Here is a 22,355-nt window from a genome sequence, read left to right as displayed (position 1 = left end):
CCAGCGAGCACTTTTAGTTCAGCGAAACAATAACGTTGTAATAAGGATGAATATTCCTTTGTTTACGTTTCATTTCTTCAGAGAGTTATTGTTTGCGTCCGTTATGGAATAAATTACGCTCAAAAACAGCGTCTTGGTGGTAAAAAAACAAAACGATTTTGTAGAATACGGTCTTACAAACATAATGAGACCGTCTACGGAAAAAAAAGTCTCAGAAAAGCGGAATATAGATTATTTGAATTTGGCGCTCCCTCCAGCCGGCAGTGACGCTTCTGTGACGCACGCTGTCATCTGAGCGGGGCATAACTTAGCGATCTGCTTTATCCATAAAAAACTGTTTTTTTTTCTTCTACATATTTTATATGTGTGTGTGTGTATTGTGTGGGGAATGTGGCCGTATCTGCATGATTATAATATGTATGGACGGACATCAGCGTGTTTATTAGCGACTCTATGACGGCTATCATTGTGATTCATTGATCAGCTATTATTGATTATATGGCCCATCTGTTTGATTATCATCTGAATGGAAGCACATCAGCATGTGATTACTGACTCTATGACCATGTCTGGCAATATCACTTCACGTCTGGCAATCAGAATACTTCAGTATACATACTATATACAAAGCATTTTTTTTTTCTATTTTTTTTCCCTTTTTATTACTCCAATAATTATTTTTGTATTTTTTAGTGCTCAAATAAATCTGTCTATTATTTTATAATTGAAAAACTATGCAGGAACATGTATAATGACTAAAATAGCTTGTATAATTCTGCAATCCATTTGGTGGTTATTTTTCCTCAAACAGGGGGGTGGGGGGGACTATAAATAGTTTCAGAAAAAATATTGCAGGAATCTCATTTTTCATGGTATCTTCTTCAAATTTGAAATATGAACTCATGAGACATGTGGCTTTCAATCCATTACTTTTCTGGATTGCTCCAGGACTTATTTCATGTATTTGTATATGAAATAATAAAACATTCAGTGTGGAAAAATATTTTTCAAGGCACGTCAGTGTCTATAACTTTTTATCTTTTTGAGCATTATCAACTCTGGATGATAGATAGTAAAGCCCAGAGTCTCTTCTTTCCAAAGATACCTAATTTGTTTGTGTAAGCACACTTTGTCACAAACTGTTACCATTTTAATTTAGGTAGGTTATTTTCACCTGTGAGGCCCACAATGGGGGTGAAGGTTAACAGGACAGTCTTAAAAGATTTAGTGTTACTGAGCAGGGGCCTTCTTGTTTACCTCCACAGGAGGCTACTCAAGTATTTAGTTCTTGTTTTAACTATAATTTGTATCTGTCGTTTTTAAGCCATCGCTGAATTAGGGCCCTATGAATTTTTTTTTTTTTTCCCAAATTTCGTTTTATTTTTTTCTAAATAATTTTTTTTTCCTTTTAATTTTTCTGGATTCCGTTTTTTCCATTTAAATTTTTCTGGACTCCTTTTTAATGGTCAAATTATATTTTATTAATCAAAAAGCACGTCTAATTAATTAAAATAATGAAACACATACAATTTAACATTCATTTGTTAAAAGTGTAACAAAAATGACATCATGTTTAGGGCCATATGAAATGTTTTATTTTTTTCTTACCTTATGTTTTATTATTACCAAATTCTGTTTTTTAGCATGTCTAATTATTTGAATGCAATAAATATTTGAATACAGTAGCCTTATAAAATGATTTTTCCCTTTTTCTGTATTTCAATTTTACTAGTTATCAGATGAAGGCATAAAACATTGATTTAATTTATATTTTAATTAATGAAAATGTACATTTTTGCCAAATAAAGGGGATTTACTATTAAAATTAAAATATTTTGTGATGATTTCTTAAAAAAAATTAAGTTTTATTATTTTTCAACTGTAGTAGTAGTAGTAGTAGTACGTACATTCTACTAAATAATAGTAATATAGCCTATTTCTGGCACAATGTCTTTAAAACGTTAAACCAAACTTTTATTTTGACGGGTTACCTTTAAAGTTCTGTGTGTATATGATATGACGCTAGTTTTACTCAAATGAAATGGTAAAATGCTCGTGAAGTGACTCTCAGATCAGTTTTGGAGATATTGTTCATATATTTATAAGTAAAGTAAAAAGTGTAAAGCCCTCCTCGTGTGAAGACCGAAGAGTGTAAAGACCATCGACTCTCCCGGACAGGGACACCGGCAAAGGATAGAAGTATCGCTTTTTATTTCTCCTCTTTCCTACAACTTGTTTCACTTCTGTTTCAGTTTTTATAACCATTTCTTACTATGTGTAAGTTGTTGTTTTAAAACTACTATATGGATATGGATACGCCACCGCGCGTCTGCTCCATTCACGCAGAACATGCAGAATTCATATTTCAATCGACTTTTGTGGCTTAATATTTACAGATACTAGTCCATATCGTGATTTGATTTAAGTGTAATGACCTACTTTTGATTAATTCATCCAAACTTTGACAAATTCCATGACATTCCGCGTTAAACTGTAAATTCCGTTTTTATGACTGGATTCCGCAATTCCGTCCGCGTTCACATGCGTTTTACTACTATAATACAAATACTACAATATCTACTAATAATACAAATACTACAATATCTACTATTTCCTGAATATTATGAAATTCAAGAGGGCCGCCCCCTGATGACGTCATAATATGCAAATTAGATGAGTATTGTCACGAATCTGGTCCATGCTCTCCCGGTTTACCACCACCAGAGGTCACCCGTTCACCACTATGACTTTTTCACTCACAACACATTGGACTCAATTTCCCATAATCCTTTGCACTGACGACATTCACAGCTGTTTACTATTTCGCCCACACCTGATCACCATTTTCCAGTCACCACCACACACCATATAAGCCTGGGACTTGCTCTTGCTCAGGGCCGAGTATTGTTGCATTTATCACTCACCTAGCGATAGCACTTTACAGAGCCACTGTCTTAGCCTTAGTCTTGCCTTGTTTTCCTGCCGTGTTTGACCCTGCTCTTGTTTCCTGGATTTACCCTTTGCCTCTGCCGTTTGGACTCTGTTCGCTCCCTGTTTGGATTATTGCTCTCGACTCTGGATTATCTCTCTGCCTTGCCCCTTTGGATACTGTTCGCTGATCGTCGACCCACGCTTGCTCCACGGATTGCTTTGTCTTGCCCTTGCCATACCTGTTTGCCACTGTTTGACCCTGCCTGTCTCACCATGTTTTATAATAAAGCTTTGCACATGGACCGCACGTCTCACGTCTCGTCAGCCCCGTAACAAGTATATTGTGTATATATATAAGTGCTATTTTCTTAACTATCAGCATAACTGCAAATTTAATATTCATGTTAAGTTCAATAAATAATTTGTTTATATTAATTTAATATTTTTAAATGCAGCATTGTTAATTTTGACTTTCACCAACGAAAATCAATTCAAACAAAGCAGAACACTAGAATTTGAACAAATCGGTGAATGAATGATTCTGTTACACACTTATTAAGGCTTGCCACCACTTACAGGTATTTCATTTTTCACAATATTTCATATTTCTATTTTTTTTTTTTTTTATACATTTAAAACCCTAATCTGTTTAAAGCAGTGTAAATACCTATCACTCAATAAATATTTTAGGAGTAATAGTAAATAAATATAACTTTTGCACAGACTAAAAAGCCTAAATGAAAGGGAACTATAGCTCTCTCTCTCTCTCTCTCTCTCTATATATATATATATATGTATATGACCTTATTTTTCTTAAATATACACATGTATTTGTGTGTATTTATTTATAACTTTTAAGTATACACAATACGCACATATATGTAAAAACAAACTTATTCTAGATGCTATTAATCACAATGAATCGATTTGACAACACAAAAAAAATCTTGAGTATTTCAAAATTTCGTTGTGTTTCATCAGTGTAACGTAGTAATTACAAACCTTTTGATTTTGTGCACTAATAATGTAGACGCCGTTCATGTTGATAGCTGATGTCAGAGACAGAGATGAGGTTTCCACTGACCCATGACTGTCCTTGACTGTCTTCAGCCATTCTAAGTGTCTTGCAGAGTCACGCTGAAATCAGAGAAAATGTTGATGAACATTAATGGGAGAAATCCTGCTTTCTTTTTCTGATTTTTAAAGCTAACAGATTCTCTCACCAGTTTCTTTGGGAGGTTGGGGTCATTGTCAAGTGCCTTCCATAGTTTCTTCAGCGTCTCTTTAAAAATCTTGAAATCAGCATCTGGCTTCAAATCATAGAGCATTGAGGAGTAGCCAAGAACTGCATCATGAAAACAAGCCACACGATCCACTTCCATATCATTCTCTCCAGCAGAGATGGAAGCCAAATCCACAAAGACTTTCAACTCATTGATGTCTGAAGTGATAAAGAGGAATAACATTTGCTTACAAAAGAGCATAAAAACACTGAAATCTCATTCAATGTGAATACCAGTTCAAATACACATTTACTTACCTATAAGAACCTCTTTTACCCACGTAACAAAATTCTTTGTGAGGCTGAGCTCCTGAAGGCACAGTCTGCGGGATTCTGTGATATCCGCAAGCACAATTTTTGCCTGCACCAACTCATCATCAATGCTGTCAAGACGCTCCTTTTTAAAATCATTGTGTCTCTGAAAGAAAGTTAGCCTTGTGGGTTAATCATGTTCCTTATTTATCTATGATAAAAATGTACTTATGATGGCAAAATATGATGACTTACAGTATCAAGCAACTTCTCCAAGACTAGAAAGTCTCCTCCTAGGCAAAGCGCCTCTTTGACCATCTTGACCACCTCAGCTGACTCTACTGCCATATGAAGCTCATGGTACTGCTCAATCTGATGGATTCTTGTCTGGACCCAACGTTGGTCATCATTGCGATCCAGTCTGCATATGATTGCAAATTCTGCTGCCAGTTCTTCATATTTTCCCTTGTAGGCTCTGAATGTTACATCAATATTTTCAAAAGTGATGCTGCCATCTTTAAGCCATGTGTATGTGTTTTTGTAGCCATTCTGGCATGGTGTAAATATGTCACTGTGAAGCTTTTTGGGTGTAATCAAATCCGTTCCATTAACTTCTGCAAACTTTGTTGCCTCATTCTTCCAACACATTCTGAAGATGTAGCTGTCTTTGAAGGTGTTTAGGACCTCTGCCATAGATCGAATATCATCTTCAAGCTCAAAGTAATTGACTACTCTTTTTGCAGGGGGAATTTGTTTTAATAAATGGACATCCACAAACTTGTCCAGGTCCATCTCATCAATGTCATTACGGCGTTTGCCTTCCAGCCCTTCAAAGTCAACTGTACAATAGAAATGTAGTATTAAAATCACTTTCTAAAAGCAATCTTTTATTGTCAGGTGTTCAAAATAAAGCTTATACCTCTCGGATGTTTCTGTAGATTGTGGCACATTGTAATGAGAGCCTCCACCAGTGATTTCTCATGATAAACAGCATTCACCTCCTCTCGTCGACAGTCAAGAAGCCTGTTCATGGCATTGGTGTCCCTGTATTGTTCATCGTCACAAAAACAATCTGGAAAAAACACTAAGGTCATGACTCCTTAAATTACAGTATGTGCAGTAAAAGGGAGAAATCTTACATGTATTTTACCTAATTTAAGCAGGTCAAAGAAAGCACTCTTCTTTTGCAGAATGTGGTTGAGTAGCTTTATTTTTATTTTCCCTGACACAAGCTGATGTAAAATTTTTGTGAATGATGATATTGCCATGGCAAATCTCACTTTAGCTTCTTCAGAAAGCTGACTGATGAGTTTTTCATCAGCACCTACAGAGTAAAAATGTGCATATACTTAAACATCATCTACGTATAAACATTATATATACTTCTGTAAGATTCAGGGTGATAAGATTTAACATAGGATTGCTTTGAACTATGCAGAGGGAATCCGTACATACCATGAAGCTCAAAGATATTCTTAGCTGCTTTCCAGCCCAGAAGATATTTGAGAACAACTTCCTCATCCTCCAGATAGGTTCCTTTGTCATCTCTTGGCCAGGAATTCAGGATGATGGTGGATACAAGTGTGTCAATTTTCCAGTTTATGTGGAAATGATTCAATTTCTCAAAAAGTTTCCACTCAGATTCAGTCTGTTAAAAAAAAAAGTCTGTACAGTAAGTGTCTGTATTAATGTTTTTCATCTTATTAAATAGAAATTGGCAAAGTAATTTGAAATCCATGAAGATTAATGTATAATTGAGTAATGTATTGCTCAAACACTGCAACTCTCAATGAACAGCCAAGTCTACACCACATACATCCCCATCTCTATGTATTAATAACTTTGAAAATGGATAGTTCAGTAAAAAAATAACTGTCATTGCTCTCAGAAAGTTTGGGTCATCACCATGGACAACATGAAGTGGAGACTACAACTGAATGCTTTTAAGTGTAATAGACCTATGTGTTGTAACAGTTGTCCTGCTACTGTGGTACCAGTAGACTTCTCATTGCATTGGAGCATTATGAGAGGGCACTCTTGAGCACAAGAAATGCATTGATTAACCTATTTCAAGGGCAAAAAAATGGAGTAATAGTAGGAAGTTATGTAAAATCTTTGAACAAATGATTACAGAGAGAACATATAATTGGGATTTGGACTTTTTATTTGACAGAGAAATACAAGTGAGAGTAGGTGAAGAATATTCCAGAGTGTATTCTGAAAGGTACTCCACAAGGTAGTGTGTGTAGTCCATTATTATTCAACATAATTATTTAATGACATTTTCTTTCAGATTGAACAAAATGTTGGAAAATCTTTGTATGCTCTCATTAAAATGTTATGGGCAACTGCTGAAGCAAGTAAAAGATGTTAGGTTTCTTGGGGTGTGGTTTGATGAAAAACTGACATGGAAAGTTAATCTGGATGAAATTTAGGACAAATGTAAAGTGTCATCAACATACTTTGTTGTTTATCAGGACAGGATTGGGGAGTAAGTAGAGCATCTCTTCAAAATATGTACCGGCCACTCATGAAATCGGTTTTTGACTATGGATGTACTGTATAGCTTACATATTACTTTACTTACTTACTTATGTAATTTAGCAGACGCTTTTGTCCAAAGCGACTTACAAATAAGAAAAATTAACTAAAACTAAAAGTTACAACTCTATAAATACTATATACCCACATATTTAAGAAAATAAAGAAATTAAATAAAATTGACACATGCATATAACAACATTTCAATAATAAATATATAAATGAATAAACTACAATAAAAAGCGATACTACTTCTATCCCTTGCCGGTGTCCCTGCCCGGTGGAGTCGCACGGTAGAGTTGATGGTCTTTACACTCTTCGGTCTTCACACTAGGAGGGCTTCACACGACGACTGCCGCGACCGCTGCCGCGGTATAATAACCTTTTTTATACCAGTCCAACAAATCACCATTTCAATTCAGCTGGACCCACTTTCCTGTTTATCACTAAAAATGGCCAAGCAAGTGCACACACTGACAAGATACGCGATACAGTACGAGACCAAACACGATTTCAGCACCTCTCTACACAGTAAACAAAAATAAGCGTTTCCTAGCAACGTCAAATGCGCTAAACACTGAGAGAAGTAAATACACTTACGAGCTGATTTTAAACTTCCGCTGATAGACTTCTTCTCTTAAAGACTAATTCATTACACTGCCTTCTGCTGGCGCTTGAACCCACTTTCCTGTTTATCAACTAAAAATGGCCAAGCAAGTGCACACACTGACAAGATACGCGATACAGTACGAGACCAACCGCGATTTTTACTATTAGTATTAGATATTAGTAGTAGAATCAAACCTGAATGTAATCCAATGTATTGCTACCTCAGTTACCACATTATTTAATATTTGTCACAAATACAAACATATGAAAATTTACATTTAATATTCAAAATTCTATGCATTTCAATAGGCCATGCACATATTTTGATATTTGTTATTGGTCCTGCAACACATATATTCCCTTACTATGGAGAACTGCATAGGGCCACAAGAACACGCTTTATCAAAGGGATGTTGTGTGATAGAGGTGATGTTGCAGTGTGCTGCCGCAGTGGGGCTTTTCAACAACATCCCAATACTGTCACCGTCCCGTATACAGGACACCTAACTTTACTTCAATATATTACCATTAAATCCTAATCTAATCATGACAAACTATATATCATTGGAATACTCGGCCACACAAGGATCCAGCGGCTTTTCAAGTGGACATTGGCCAGGTATGGAGTCTGCACGACTGTATTAACCCTCGAGCAGGGCTCGCGACCGCTCAAGGATTATATTCAGGAGTACCTAGACCTCGCCTATTTTTCTGATCTGCCGGACTTTGCACTCATAGATTTTTTTTGTGAGGGCATTAATCAGCCGCTCCGGTCTCAGTTAATCCGCGAGGGTCCCCGTTCATCTCTTAGTCAGTTCATGGATTATGCTTTGCTGTGTGTGGGCTCTCCGTTCACTGTGGGTGTCGCAGAGGAACGCGACACCGCACTCACTCGCGAAATGGCGGTAACCACAACACCCCTTCATGTCATCGCTGTCAAGCCAGAGTCTGCTCACGTCACGCCGGTCAAGCCAGAGTCTGCTCACGTCACGCCGGTCAAACCAGAGTCTGCTCACATCACGCCGGTCAAGCCAGAGTCTGCTCACGTCACGCCGGTCAAGCCAGAGTCTGCTCACGTCACGCCGGTCAAGCCAGAGTCTGCTCACGTCACGCCGGTCAAGCCAGAGTCTGCTCCCGTCTCAGTGCACCAGCCAGAGTCTCACCACGTCTCCGCTGATCTGCCAGAGTCTCACCACGTCTCCGCTGATCTGCCAGAGTCCCACCACGTCTCCGCTGATCTGCCAGAGTCACACCACGCCTCAGCTCTTCAGCCAGATTCTGTCACACCCAAGCATTTAAGGTCAGTCCTTCGAGTTCCCTGTCTGGTTTCCAGCATAAGGGACCCACCACTGATATCGGTGCGAGCAGCTGGCATTCCCAGGGCCTCAACCCTGGCTGTTACAGTGACTGTTCCCCTGGCCTCAGTGCTTCCCATTATGGCGGTCGCCATTTTGAGTGTGTGGGCTGCACACTGTGCTCCTGAGGCCTCTCCTGTCCACGAGTCTGTTCCTGAGGCCTCTCCTGTCCACGAGTCTGTTCCTGAGGCCTCTCCTGTCCACGAGTCTGCTCCTGAGGCCTCTTCAGTCCACGAGTCTGCCCCAGAACCTCCAGAGGAGGCGGAGTCCACTGCAGAACCACCAGAGGTGGCAGCTTCCGCTGCAGAACCTCCCGAGGTGGCGGCGCCCACTCATGAACTCACTGTCTGCCTTGTCACGGCCACGGAGGCCGTCCCTGAACTCGCTGTTTGCCCTGTCACGGCCATGGAGGCCGTTCCCGAACTCACTGTCTGCCCTGTCACGGTCATGGAAGCCGTTCCTGAACTCACTGTCTACCCTGTCACGGCCACGGAGGCCGTTCCTGAACTCACTGTCTACCCTGTCACGGCCATTGAGGCCATCCCTGAACTCACTGTCTGTCCTGTCACTGTCCGTCTGCCTGTGAGCTCACGCCCTGTTCCGTCACGGCTAAAGAGGCCGTCTGTGAGCTCACGCCCTGTCCTGTCACGGCTCAAGAGGCCGTCTATGAGCTCTCGCCCTGTCCTGTCACGGCTAAAGAGGCCGTCTGTGAGCTCTCGCCCTGTCCTGTCATGGCTAAAGAGGCCGTCTGTGAACCCTCGCCCTGTCCTGTCACGGCTAAAAACGCCATCTATGAATCCTCGTCCTGCCCTGCCGCGCCCCCTGAAATCATGAATGCTCTCCCTGTATTGTCTGTCTCTGCTCTCCCTGTGTTGTCTGTCTCTGTTTCTCCCAGATCTCAGACTCTGCCATGGTTTCCTGCCCAGTCTGCTTCCTGGCGAGGGTTTTCTGCTCAGGTCTGGTGGTCCTCTGCCCTGCCGTGGTGGTCTTCTGCTCGGGTCTGGTGGTCTTTCTGCCCCACCGTGGTGGTCTTCTGCTCGGGTCTGGTGGTCGTCTGCTCCGCCGTGCTGGTCTTCTGCTCGGGTCTGGTGGTCGTCTGCTCCGCCGTGGTGGTCTTCTACTCCGGTCTGGTGGTCATCTACTCCGCCCTGGTGGGCTCCTGGTCTGTCTGCTCTGCCCTGGTGGGCTCTTGCTCTGTCCTGGTCTCCGGTTCCGCCGGGGTGTCCTGCTCTGCCGGTTCTGCCTCAGTCCCCGGTTTTCCCACTTCCACACGGACCTGGCCCTCCATCCCTCCCCCTGTTCCACCTCCGCTCCACCGCCCTCCTGGACTATATAGGAGCGTCTGGAAGCCGCTCCTTGGGGGGGGGGGGGGGGGCTATGTCACGAATCCTGGCCATGCTCTTCCGTTAACTCGCCACCAGATGTCACTCACTCACCACATGGACTCGTACACCACACAGCACACTGGACTACAGTTCCCACACTCCATTGCACTGACGACACGCAGCTGATTACACGGATCACACAGCTGAATTCACTGATCACCCCATCACACACACTATTTAACCTGGGTCTTCCTCTTGCTCTCGGGCCGAGTATTGTTAGTGTTTATCACTCACCTAGCGATAGCATGTAAAACTGACATCTTAAATGTCACGAATCCGGTCTGTGGCCTTCCGCCCGATAGCCACCAGAGGTCGCCTCTCCATCATATTGACTCTCGCACCACACAGCACACTGAACTACAATTCCCATCATCCATTGCATGGACGACACACACACACACACACACACACACAGCTGATTACACTAATCACGCTCACAGCTGAGAACTATCTCACAATCACTATCACCAAATCACACACTCTTTATAAGCCTTGAACTTTCTCTCTGTGAGGCCGAGTATTGTATAGCACATATCCTAGCGATAGCTACTCTACAGAGCCCACTCAGTCGTTCTAGCCTTGCCTTGCCTTGCCTTGCCTTGCCTGTTTCCTTGTGTTTTGATATCTGCCCGTGTTTCCTGGATTAACCCTTTGCCTTACCGTTCGGACTCTGTTTGCTTGTGTACCTGGATTATCTCTCTGCTTTGCCCTATTGGATATTGTTCGCCGATCGTCGACCCACGCTAGCCCTAGGATCACTCTTGTGTCTTGCCCGTGCCATATCTGTTTGCTGTTTGTTCGACCCGACCTGTGTATTGACTATGTTTATAAATAAAAGCTTGCACATGGATCCGCATGCCTCACGTCTTGTTCGCCCCGTAACATTAAAGATGTCTGTCAGATGTTTTTGTACACAGCAGATGCTTTCCAGATCAAGAGATCTTTAACAGCCATCTTGCAGAGGTACATGTGCTATCTGGGGGTAAGTTACCAGTAAAGACTGTATATGTGAAAGGGGCTAACGGAGATGTCTATTTGATGTCTGCATTTACATCTGCAAGACATATATTTTTTAGAGTGTTTGCTCATCTGCAATACTGTACGTCTATAGGATGTTTCCTATCAGATGTCAAATAGACATTTATTAGATGTCTTTAAGATGTTTATGATTTAGAACAAGGGTTTCCAAACTTTTCCATTCCATTACCCACCTAGACAAATATAATCTATTTCAAGACCCACCACAATATTTGAGATCAAATAACAATTGAGATTACTGTAAATTTAATCTTAATTAAATTTTAAATGGCAGAAATGAAGTATTTAAGAAAAATAACCATTTTATTTTAAAGTACAATTGTAAAATTTCTCTACTAATATTTGCATTTTAATTTCTACATTTACAGATGTTAGTGAGTCTATAAAATGAGTCCATAAAAACAAACACGCTCACTCCAGTGTGGCTATGAGCTGTAATCCGCGCTGCGAGTGTTGTTAAACTCATCGCATGTTCAGCACAGAAAATGCATTCATTCTCCTTCCGTGTGTAGAGAGCGGAGCATAACCCAACTTTTTTTTTTAGCAAAGCATAAGAAGTGAAGCAGAACTATCTAAAACAAATTGGAGATTAAAACAAAAATAATTGTGAAATAATTGTAAAAATAATAAACAGATTTGTCTCATTTTAAATAAAACAGAGATGAAAAATTTACTTGAGCCAGAAATTTACTTTTGCAATGGTTAAATAAATGTTCAGTGATATCTTAAAAATATTTTTGAACCTTGGCACATTTGTTTCTCTATATAGTGATGATATGGCAAGGAAATAATGTGAAATTTTGTTATGCTACTGTGTGGAAATGTTAAAATCATGTAGTATTATGTAGTAACTTTAGAACTATTATTTTAATTTCAGCTTTTAGGGAATCTATTCTTAAGATTCGATATTTACATGATTAATTGATGTTAATCAAAATGTCCAACTTATATCTTATTAACCATACCTCATTAACGACTTGTCCTGCAAGCATTAAACCAGTATGCCTTAACAATTCAGATTATTTCCGTGGCCACAGTACTACTGAATTGATTAGGTAATGTTGAGCATAGATAAAATTAGTATAGGTAAAATTAGCATAGGTAACGTGATCTTTGGCAAATAGTTGAGACTTGAAAATTACATAGCAACAGAGATTTCTTAATAGAATCAAAGTTTATTTCACTACTCTACCACAATACTAAGATAGATAACACAAAACAGAATACGTAAACACACACACACACACACATTGCAGGCAATGAATTGTTTTGATCTGAAGAGAGTTTTAAGGTTCTAATGCTCATTTTCAAGAATGCTCTAACTTCAAACTGAGGGAGTCACAAGCAAGTTCATTTCAGTTCTTCCGTTTCAGGTGTTAAAGTTTCTTTAGAAGTTTGACTAAGTCTTGATCGTTGTTCAATGCTCTGCCAGATGTTAATGGCAAGAAGCGCTTAACAGCGCGATCAGAGCAGGAGCCGAAGTTTCAAACAGTGCGCGAGCAAGCAGAGAGAGAGCTACAACGCAAAGCTGGGCGTCTGTCTTTAACGGGCTGATTTGGGATCCACCCACGGGCGACTGACCCAATCGGATTCTTCCTGTGGGGCGGAGCCCCGCCCTGCACGGCTTCTTTCCATGCAGACATTATCTGTTCAGTTATTTCATCACATGAAGAAACTATTGAAAGCAGATTTCTATACGTGTTGTAATCACACATTATGATGAGAAAAGTCAACTTTCATCCACACCAGATTATTGCTGATGAAATCAGCTCTCATTCAACATCAAACATTAGGTATTTGGCATACACAAAGTACATACCTTAATTTTATATACTTACATCGGTTAATGCATCGATTAAACAATCCTAAATTCTAAATAAATCACACCAAGCATGTGAAACTAAACAATAGTGATCATGAGACATTAGACATAGAAAGATTACAACAATACCCTAGATCCCAATAACACAGCAATCTTATAAATGACATGAAATGCAACCTTAATATATATTGTATATATTGTTTTTGAGTATATTGCGTCAATAGCAGAAACTAGTATAATTTGTCCCTTTTGAAATGCTTAAGCAAAGGTTTTCTCTTTGTCTGTTAATAAGCAGAAAAGGTGGGTTCCTCTGCTAGGGAGGAACGCGAGGTCATGGGAATGTCACGTTTGTGGAGATCTGGAGATTTCCTTAGCTTGGACGTCGGTTGTAAAACCGTCTCCCCTGGGTGATAGGATCATTGAATTTATGCGTTAATGGTTAGGATATCAGGGAGGGTCTGGGCTGGAGCCTTTCCAGATGACAAGGTCTTTGCCCTGTTTCTGCTTGAATTATGTTTAAGTGGTAAGAAAGCCACAGTAAAGTCCTGTTCTGGAATACGTCCAGATGTTCCTTCAAATTTATCCTGGTTTTTTTTTTATATATGATTTATTTATTGAATTTTCAAAATGACAAGACAGAAAGTAATAAACATACAAAGATGGCGCCGGTGAGATCGGCTGCCGTCACGACTGCTCCGACCAAACCTTGTCTTCTTTTGTTATTTTTTCGTATTGTAAACCATAATCACCGGTTTCTTTTTGTAAGATGGCCATTCTTACATACGACAGGGCCACTCTTATTTCTATTGGTGCAAAATGCACTCACCTTTCGCCGTTTTTGAACCCGGACCCATCCTGGCCGAGCGAGATCCTGAGAAGGAACAAAGGACGCGACCCGTACCGGCGTCCTCGAAGGAAACGAGCCGGCGTCAGGAACAGGCTGAGGGCACGCGCACACCGCGTTCCCTTACCAAGTGTCCTGCTCGCCAATGTCCAGTCGCTGGATAACAAACTCAATGACCTCAGGGCAAGAGTCAAGTTCCAGAGGGACATTCGGGACTGCAACCTTCTCTGCTTCACCGAGACATGGCTGAACCCAGCGGTACCAGACCACGCCATCCAGCCGGCCGAGTTCTTCTCGGTTTACCGCATGGACAGAACGCTGGACTCGGGGAAGACTAGGGGAGGTGGAGTATGTCTGATGGTGAACAAACACTGGTGCGACAGCGCGAGCATTGTTCCCCTCTCACGCTCCTGCACACCGAATCTTGAACTTCTGACCATCAAATGTCGCCCTTTTTATCTCCCTCGGGAATTTAGCTCGGTCATCGTCAGTGCCGTTTATATTCCACCTCAAGCGGACACGGACACTGCGATATGGGATTTACATGAAACACTACACCTTCACCAGACACAGCACCGGGACGCCGCATTCATTGTTTTGGGAGATTTCAACAGTGCCAACCTCAAGCGTGCACTGCCGAACTTCCATCAGCACATCAGCTGCCCCACAAGGGGCGAAAGGACATTAGATCACTGTTACACCCCATACAAGAACAGCTACAAGGCACAGTCACAACCACCGTTTGGGAAATCGGACCATGCCGCCATCTTCCTCATGCCTGTTTACAAACAGTGGCTGAAACAGGAAGCCCCGGTGCAGAGGGAGGTCCAACGCTGGACGGACCAATCGGTGGCCGCTCTGCAGGACGCGCTAGATGACGCAGACTGGGACATGTTCCGGCGCAGCTCTGATGACGTCAGCTTGTTTACGGAAGCGGTTGTGGGATTTATAGAGAAACTAATGGATGATACGGTGCAGAAAACCATCATCAAGACGTTTCCCAACCAGAAGCCGTGGGTGGATAAAACCATCCGCGACGCCCTGAGATCCCGCTCCGCTGCCTACAACACAGGGCTCATCACCGGGAACATGGATGACTACAAGGCTGCATCTTACAGCGCGCGCAGAGCGTTGAAGGAGGCAAAGCAGCGCTACGGGAGGAAACTAGAGTCGCAATTCCAACATGGCGGCTCTAGGAGCCTGTGGCAGGGACTTAGAACCATCACGGACTATAAAACACCACCCTCCAGATCGGGGAATGCGGAAGCTTCTCTGGCTGACGAGCTGAACACTTTTTATGCTCGCTTCGAGGCTGCAGCTAATCACGCTAGCGGCGCTAGCAGTGCTAACCGCATGCACGCTGAGGAAGCCGGTGAGGACAACGTGTTCACCATCACGGAGCATGACGTGAGGAGGGCATTCAGGAGAGTGAACATCAGGAAGGCAGCAGGACCAGATGGCATCACAGGTCGGGTTCTGAAGGCCTGCGCTGACCAGCTAGCACCGGTGTTCACTGAGATCTTCAACCTCTCCCTGGAACAGTCCATAGTCCCCTCATGCTTTAAGCAGTCCACCATTGTTCCTGTCCCCAAGAAACCCCAGCCCACCTGCCTAAACGACTATCGCCCTGTAGCCCTCACATCAGTGGTGATGAAGTGCTTTGAGAGACTGGTCAGAGACTTCATCATTGCATCACTACCAGACACACTGGATCCACTACAGTTTGCATACAGGCATAACCGCTCCACGGAGGATGCCATCTCACACCTCCTCCACACCACAACAAGTCACCTGGACTGCAGAAAAGGGAATTATGTAAAAATGCTGTTTGTGGACTACAGTTCAGCGTTTAACACCATAATTCCCTCCACACTCACCTCCAAGTTGGAGGTCCTTGGTCTCAGCACATACTTGTGCCAATGGATCTCCAGCTTCCTGAAGGACAGACAGCAAGCCGTACGGATGGGTAAACACACCTCATCCTCCATCACCCTAAGTACTGGAGCCCCTCAAGGTTGTGTTCTGAGCCCCCTGCTGTACACACTTATGACTGTGTGGCCACTTCCAACTCCACCACCATCATCAAGTTTGCTGATGACACTGTTGTGTTGGGCCTGATCTCAGACAACGACGAGACGGCCTACATACAGGAGATTAAGTACCTGGACAGTTGGTGCCATGTGAATAGTCTACACCTGAACATCAGCAAAACTAAGGAGCTGATAGTGGACTTCAGCACGAAGCAGGAGCGGTCATACCAGCCGATCACGATCAACGGGACTCCAGTGGAGAGAGTGGACAGCTTCAGATACCTGGGTGTTCACATCACGCAGGACTTGACTTGGTCCTGTCATACCAGCACCCTGGTGAAGAAGGCCAGGCAGCGTCTGTACCATCTAAGACGCTTAAGGGACTTTAGACTTCCCTCTCGGGTGCTTAAGACTTTTTACACCTGCACCATCGAGAGCGTCCTGACGGGCAGCATCACTTCCTGGTTCGGGAACTGCACTATGCAGGACAGACGAGCCCTCCAGAGGGTGGTGCGTTCAGCGGAGCGTACCATTCACACCGAGCTCCCTGACCTGCAGGAGATCTACAGCAAGCGGTGCCTGACCAGGGCCAGGAAGATAGTGAAGGACCTCAGCCATCCCAACAATGGACTCTTTTCTCTGCTGCGTTCAGGGAGGCGCTTCCGCTCCATGAAGGCGAACACAGAGAGAATGAGGAGGAGCTTCTTCCCGCAGGCCATTCGGAGTCTTAACCACTCTCCACTCTAATCACATGAATGAATGAATGAATGATGCATTTATATAGCGCTTTATTGTGTATTGCTGTACACCCAAAGCGCTTTACAATCATGTGGGGGGGTCTCTCCTCAACCACCACATCACCCACCACATCAGTCTTAACCTCTCTCCACTCTAAGCACATCACCCCACACTTCCACTTTGCACATTTTCAATTACAATCTGCACTAATTTGTAGAAGGTTACATAAGGATAAATGAGTGGGACTTACATACCATTTGTCTTTAGTATTCCTTTTACTCACTTAAACACTTTACTGCACTGCACAGCACACGGACACTTTATCACTGACATACATTTTACTTTTTATAGAATCTATATAGAATCATATTCTATTTTTATTCTTCATATCTATTTTTATTCTCATATCTATTTTTTTATTTTATTTTATTGCTAGTTTATTTCTGTATATATGTTTACTGTACTTTTTCTATTTGTATTTTTGTAAACTTGAGGTTTTTCTTAATTTTGTTGGACAATTTGTTGGACAGTCGTACAATACATTTCACTACATGTCGTACTATGTATGTATATGTATGTGACAAATAAAATTTGAATTTGGGGAAAAAAAAGGTATATATATAAAAAATACACACACAATAAATAAATAGCTTAGTTACAAATGTGTGCTACTAATAGGGCTGTATACCTTGGAGAACCTGGCGATACGATACATACCTCGATACACAGGTCACGATTCGATACGTACCTCGATACAGAGCTGTCTCGATACGATTTGATACAATGTGACACGATTCGATACGATTCAATAAAAATACATGGGCCAGAGCCAATTAGTAAATGCTGAACACATTTACTCAACAAACAGAACTCTGCATTTTTCTTCAATTTATTGAAGACAAAAGTGCAGGGCTTGACGCTTACCTATTCCCCAAGGAGCACATGTGCTCTTAAGTCAAAAAATTTAGGAGCGCATTAAAAACATTTAGGGGTGCAATGCAAATTTTTCTAATTAGGTGTTTTAGCTTAATAAGGGGATACAAAGAGACATTTACAAGCACCATTATTTAATTTATCAGAATACAGAAAGTACACAAGGTTTTTAAATAATTTTACTTCAGACACTATTTAATAGGCTAATTATGTAATTAGTTATAATCCTATTAAACTGTGTCGGTATAAAATTTTCACAATAATCATTGAAGCTTTTGTCACGGTATATGTTTTTGTTTTTAAATCACAATATATAATTTCTAAGTGAAAAAAAGTGTTGTCGTCCTAACAGGTTAAATAACTTTATTAAAGATAATTTACTAAAAGACTTTTATAAAAAATACATAAAAATATAAAGTAAACAAGTGTTTCAAGATTAGAGTGCAAAAGATTGTTCAAATGAACGAAAGAACAATAGGTAAGTAAGGTCCCATTTGTTAACATTAGTTAAAGCAGGTTAACATTAACTAAAAATGTGCAATAGCTAATTGTTGCAGTAGTTAATATTCTTTGTTAATGTTGATTAATAAAAAATACAACTATGTTAGTTAATGTTAGCTCCATTGAATTATATTAAGACAACTTTTGATTTTATAATGTATTATTAAAAGTTGAAATTAAGATAGCATTATTAATAAATGCAGTCATTGTTTTTTTTCATGTTAACTAATGGAACTTGTGTTACTGAACAATAATAACGAATCAGTCGTTGATATATAGATAGGCCCACTGTTCTCTATTATAGATCAGTGGATGGGCCATGTTTAGGTTAGAAACAATGTTTGAAAATAAATAGCTCATTAAGTCTTTAAGTAAGAATTAGTTGATGCTATTGTGAAGATTAAAGCGAATATAAATATCTAAATGACTGAGTGTGAAACATTATTTACAGTTTTAGGAAAGTAGCGCAGCTGATTTGTTTACTGGGTTACCGGGGTAACGGCAGCGGCAGCGCCCTCTAGTGGCGAATGTGCGTCATTCAGCGCATCTTCACTTTAACTCGCTCCGCTTTTCTTCTCATCTGTGCTCATTTAAATTAAAACGTTGCCTTTTTAAAGTTCTAAAGTAATCATATGAGGCTGCATCGCAATTTTTCCATAAATAAACAGAATAAATTAATACGTTTGTTATAGGCTACTGTATAAGTTAGGCTGTTTTGTATTTTGTTTTGTATTCGCACTTGTGCTCCTAAATACATTTTCCAGTTCGCACACATCTATTTTTAGTCGCAAATGCGAGTGAAATGCTCGCACTGTCGAGCCCTGAAGTGCATTATAACAAAGTGCATTTTGCTTAAATATTTGCAACTTTAAGTGCTCTGATTAATTGTACACAAATTGTATTAATCTGGAAATTACCACAAGTCAACATTTAACTTTCCAAGGGTACAGTCTGAGCTCACACAAGCACAAAATCTTCTTCTTATTATTCTTAACTTCTTATTAAATCTTCTTATAATTCTTTTTTGTGACACCATGTACTGCCATAACATATTTCACTATGAAATCACTTAAATGCTACATCTTGCTTTAATATTTTCCATGAGTTTTTTGAAACTCGCGGGCGCCGCTGCGCCCCCTAATGGCTGGGCGGAGTATCGATACTAAGGGCTAGAATATCGATACTGTATCTTTTTTTATTATATCGGTATGTATCTAAGAATCGATATTTTGAGCACACCCCTAGCTACTAACATGGCAATACAAATGCACAATCGGGATAAATGGAGTAATAATAGTAGTGTAGATGGATAATTAATCAAGAGAGACTGCATCCAACTGCAGAGTTCTAACATGCTCAAGGAAGGGTAACCAAATTTTTGAGAATTTGACTATGGAGCCACGAAGACTGTGTTTAATTTTTTCTAACTTAATAAAAAATAAAGAATCTTTTATCCACCGAATATGAGAAGGGGCGTGAGGACCTTTCCAATGCATCAGAATACAACGTCTTGCTAGTAAAGTGAGAAAAGCTACCAGCTCAACGAAATGAGATGGCAATGAGTAATCAGAAGGCAAGACTCCAAACAAGCCAATTAGAGGAGAGGGAGCAAGTTTAACAGATGTGGTAGCAGAAAGTGAGTCAAAAACAGACTCCCAAAAAAGAGACAGAGCAGGACAAGTCCAGAACATGTGGGCTAAATTAGCTGGTTCTAGATGACACTTGTCACAACATGGATCAATATTGGGAAACATACGGGCTAATTTACTTTTGGACCAGTGTACACTGTAAACAACTTTACACTGTAAAACCCCATGGCGAGCGCAAACAGATGAATTATGAACACGTTTTAAAACCAACTGCCATGTCTCTGCATCTATCTCAATGTTAAGGTCCCTAGCCCAGGTAATCCGAAGATAATCAGAATCCAGGGGGTGACATGCAAATAAAGTATTGTATATTGTAGAGATAGCTCCTCTTTGGTATGGATTAGTATTGAAAATACTATCGACAAGGGTGGAGGGTGGGCTCATGGGGAACCCGGGAAAATGCTTACGGATAAAGTCCCGGATTTGCAAATATCTGAAAAAATGGGACCTTGGCAAGTTAAAAACTTGAGTCAAATGTTCAAATGAAGCAAACGTTCCGTCAAAGTAGAGATGCTTAATAGAAATGATCCCACGGTTCAGCCAAGCCAAAAAAGCCTTATCAGTGAGAGAGGGAGGAAAGAGGGGGTTACTGTGCACTGGGCATGAAAGAGGTGTTGACTGTAAAGTAAAATGACGCCTAAATTGACACCAGATCTTTAAACAGTTCTTAACTATAACATTATTGGAAAATGTTAAAGGTGTTAATGAGAGAGGACGACAGAGAAGAGACATAAGTAAAAGATTTACCACATGCAGCCTCCTCAATCCTTAACCAGGGTGGGGGCTGATCATCAGAGCTACACCAGAATAACATATTTCTGACATTTGCAGCCCAATAATAAAACAAGAAGTTGGGTAGTGCTAAACCACCCAACTCCTTGGTCTTTTGTAAGATACCTTTTCGTATTCTGGGAGTTTTCCCATTCCAGATAAACTGAGAAATAGAGCTATCCAAAGAGTGAAAGAAAGACTTGGGAATAAAAACTGGTATGCATTGAAAGAGATATAAAAATTTAGGCAGTATGTTCATTTTTATAGAATTTATCCTGCCTGCTAGGGAAAGAGGCAATAAAGACCAACGTTGGAAATCTTTAGCCATTTGATCCATCAGAGGAGAGAAATTACAGTTAAAGAGATCAGAATAATTTTTAGTTACACAGATGCCCAGATAATTAAAATGATCTAGTGATGTCTTAAATGGGAGTTTTGAAAGAGGATAAGCTATGGCCGCAGAGTTTATAGGCATGAGTTCACTCTTATGAAAATTTAGTTTATACCCTGAGACCTGTCCAAATTCATCCAATAAAACTAACACTTGGGGTATGGATCTGTCCGGATCAGAGATAAAAAGTAAAAGATCGTCGGCGTATAAAGACAGTTTATGCACAGAACCCCCTCTTGTGAACCCCATCATCTGACCGAACCTAAGGGCTACTGCCAAAGGTTCAATAGCAATAGCGAACAGTAAGGGGGACAGTGGGCAGCCCTGCCGAGTACCACGTCGGAGAGGAAAATAGTCAGAATAGTTATTGTTGGTACGGACACAAGCTAAAGGAGAAGCATACAGAAGTTTAATCCAGGAAATAAATTTACTGCCCAATCCAAATCTTTTTAAAGTGTAGAACAAATAAGGCCACTCCACTCGGTCAAATGCCTTCTCTGCGTCCATCGAAATAACCAGCTCAGGAATGGTAGATTTTGAGGGAGAGTACAATATATCAAAAAGACGCCTTATGTTGTGGAAAGAGTGTCTTCCCTTAATAAACCCTGTTTGGTCTGTGGAAATAATTGAAGGCAGAACAGCCTCTAGACGCCTTGCCAGTATTTTAGCTAATATTTTACCATCCGCACATAACAAAGAAATAGGGCGATAGTTACTACAAAGAAGCGGATCCTTTCCTTTCTTTAATATTAGTGAGATGGTGGCCTGTCTTAAAGTTTGGGGGAGTATGCCAGATTGTAAGGATTCATTAAACATATTTAGAAGTAATGGAGAAAGTTTATCAGCAAACGCTTTAAAAAATTCAGTAGGCAGACCATCAGGCCCAGGGCATTTCCCACTCTGCATTGAAATTAATGCACCTTTAATTTCATCTACAGTAAAAGGCTCTTCCAAACTAGAAGATGTTTCAGGGTCAATGGAAGGAATGTTTAGGGGGCTAAAAAAAAACATCAAAATCAGCCTCTTCAGATGAACACTCAGAAGCATACAACGAAGAATAAAAACTCCTGAATTGGTCATTAATAGTTTGAGGGTTAAGAGTTATACCATCGATGGTATTGATCTGTAAGATATGTTGGGTTGAGACAGATTGTCGAATTTGGTGGGCTAATATTTTGCCTGGCTTATCTCCAGATTCATAATAATTATGACGAGACTTAAGTAGTGCTTCAATTGCCCCATCGGCAGCCAATATATCAAATTCAGACTTTTTAATAAGCAAA

At 40.8% G+C, this 22,355-nt stretch overlaps 2 protein-coding genes across 2 annotated transcripts in view; both read right to left on the bottom strand.

Annotated features, from left to right (window-relative positions):
- Nucleotides 1–5,559, bottom strand: part of LOC306850217 (E3 ubiquitin-protein ligase rnf213-alpha-like) — a gene marked incomplete at its 5' end in the record, with an annotated part of 46,769 nt that extends 41,210 nt beyond the window's left edge. Inside the window, 5 exons of the mRNA XM_079385726.1 lie at nucleotides 3,934–4,068; nucleotides 4,155–4,372; nucleotides 4,472–4,631; nucleotides 4,721–5,304; nucleotides 5,385–5,559. Coding sequence (XP_079241852.1) covers nucleotides 3,934–4,068; nucleotides 4,155–4,372; nucleotides 4,472–4,631; nucleotides 4,721–5,304; nucleotides 5,385–5,559 — 1,272 coding nt within the window. The remainder of the gene's footprint in view (nucleotides 1–3,933; nucleotides 4,069–4,154; nucleotides 4,373–4,471; nucleotides 4,632–4,720; nucleotides 5,305–5,384) is intronic.
- A 4,790-nt stretch (nucleotides 5,560–10,349) lies between these two features.
- Nucleotides 10,350–22,355, bottom strand: part of LOC306856321 (uncharacterized protein) — a 1,000,538-nt gene continuing 988,532 nt past the window's right edge. The window contains exon 8 of the mRNA XM_079395543.1: nucleotides 10,350–10,589. The gene's annotated coding sequence lies outside the window, so the exon portion shown is untranslated. The remainder of the gene's footprint in view (nucleotides 10,590–22,355) is intronic.

The sequence above is a fragment of the Barbus barbus genome, assembly GCF_936440315.1.
Source record: "Barbus barbus genome assembly, chromosome: 3".
Taxonomy (NCBI): domain Eukaryota; kingdom Metazoa; phylum Chordata; class Actinopteri; order Cypriniformes; family Cyprinidae; genus Barbus; species Barbus barbus.
This window is presented reverse-complemented; position numbering and strand designations above follow the sequence as displayed.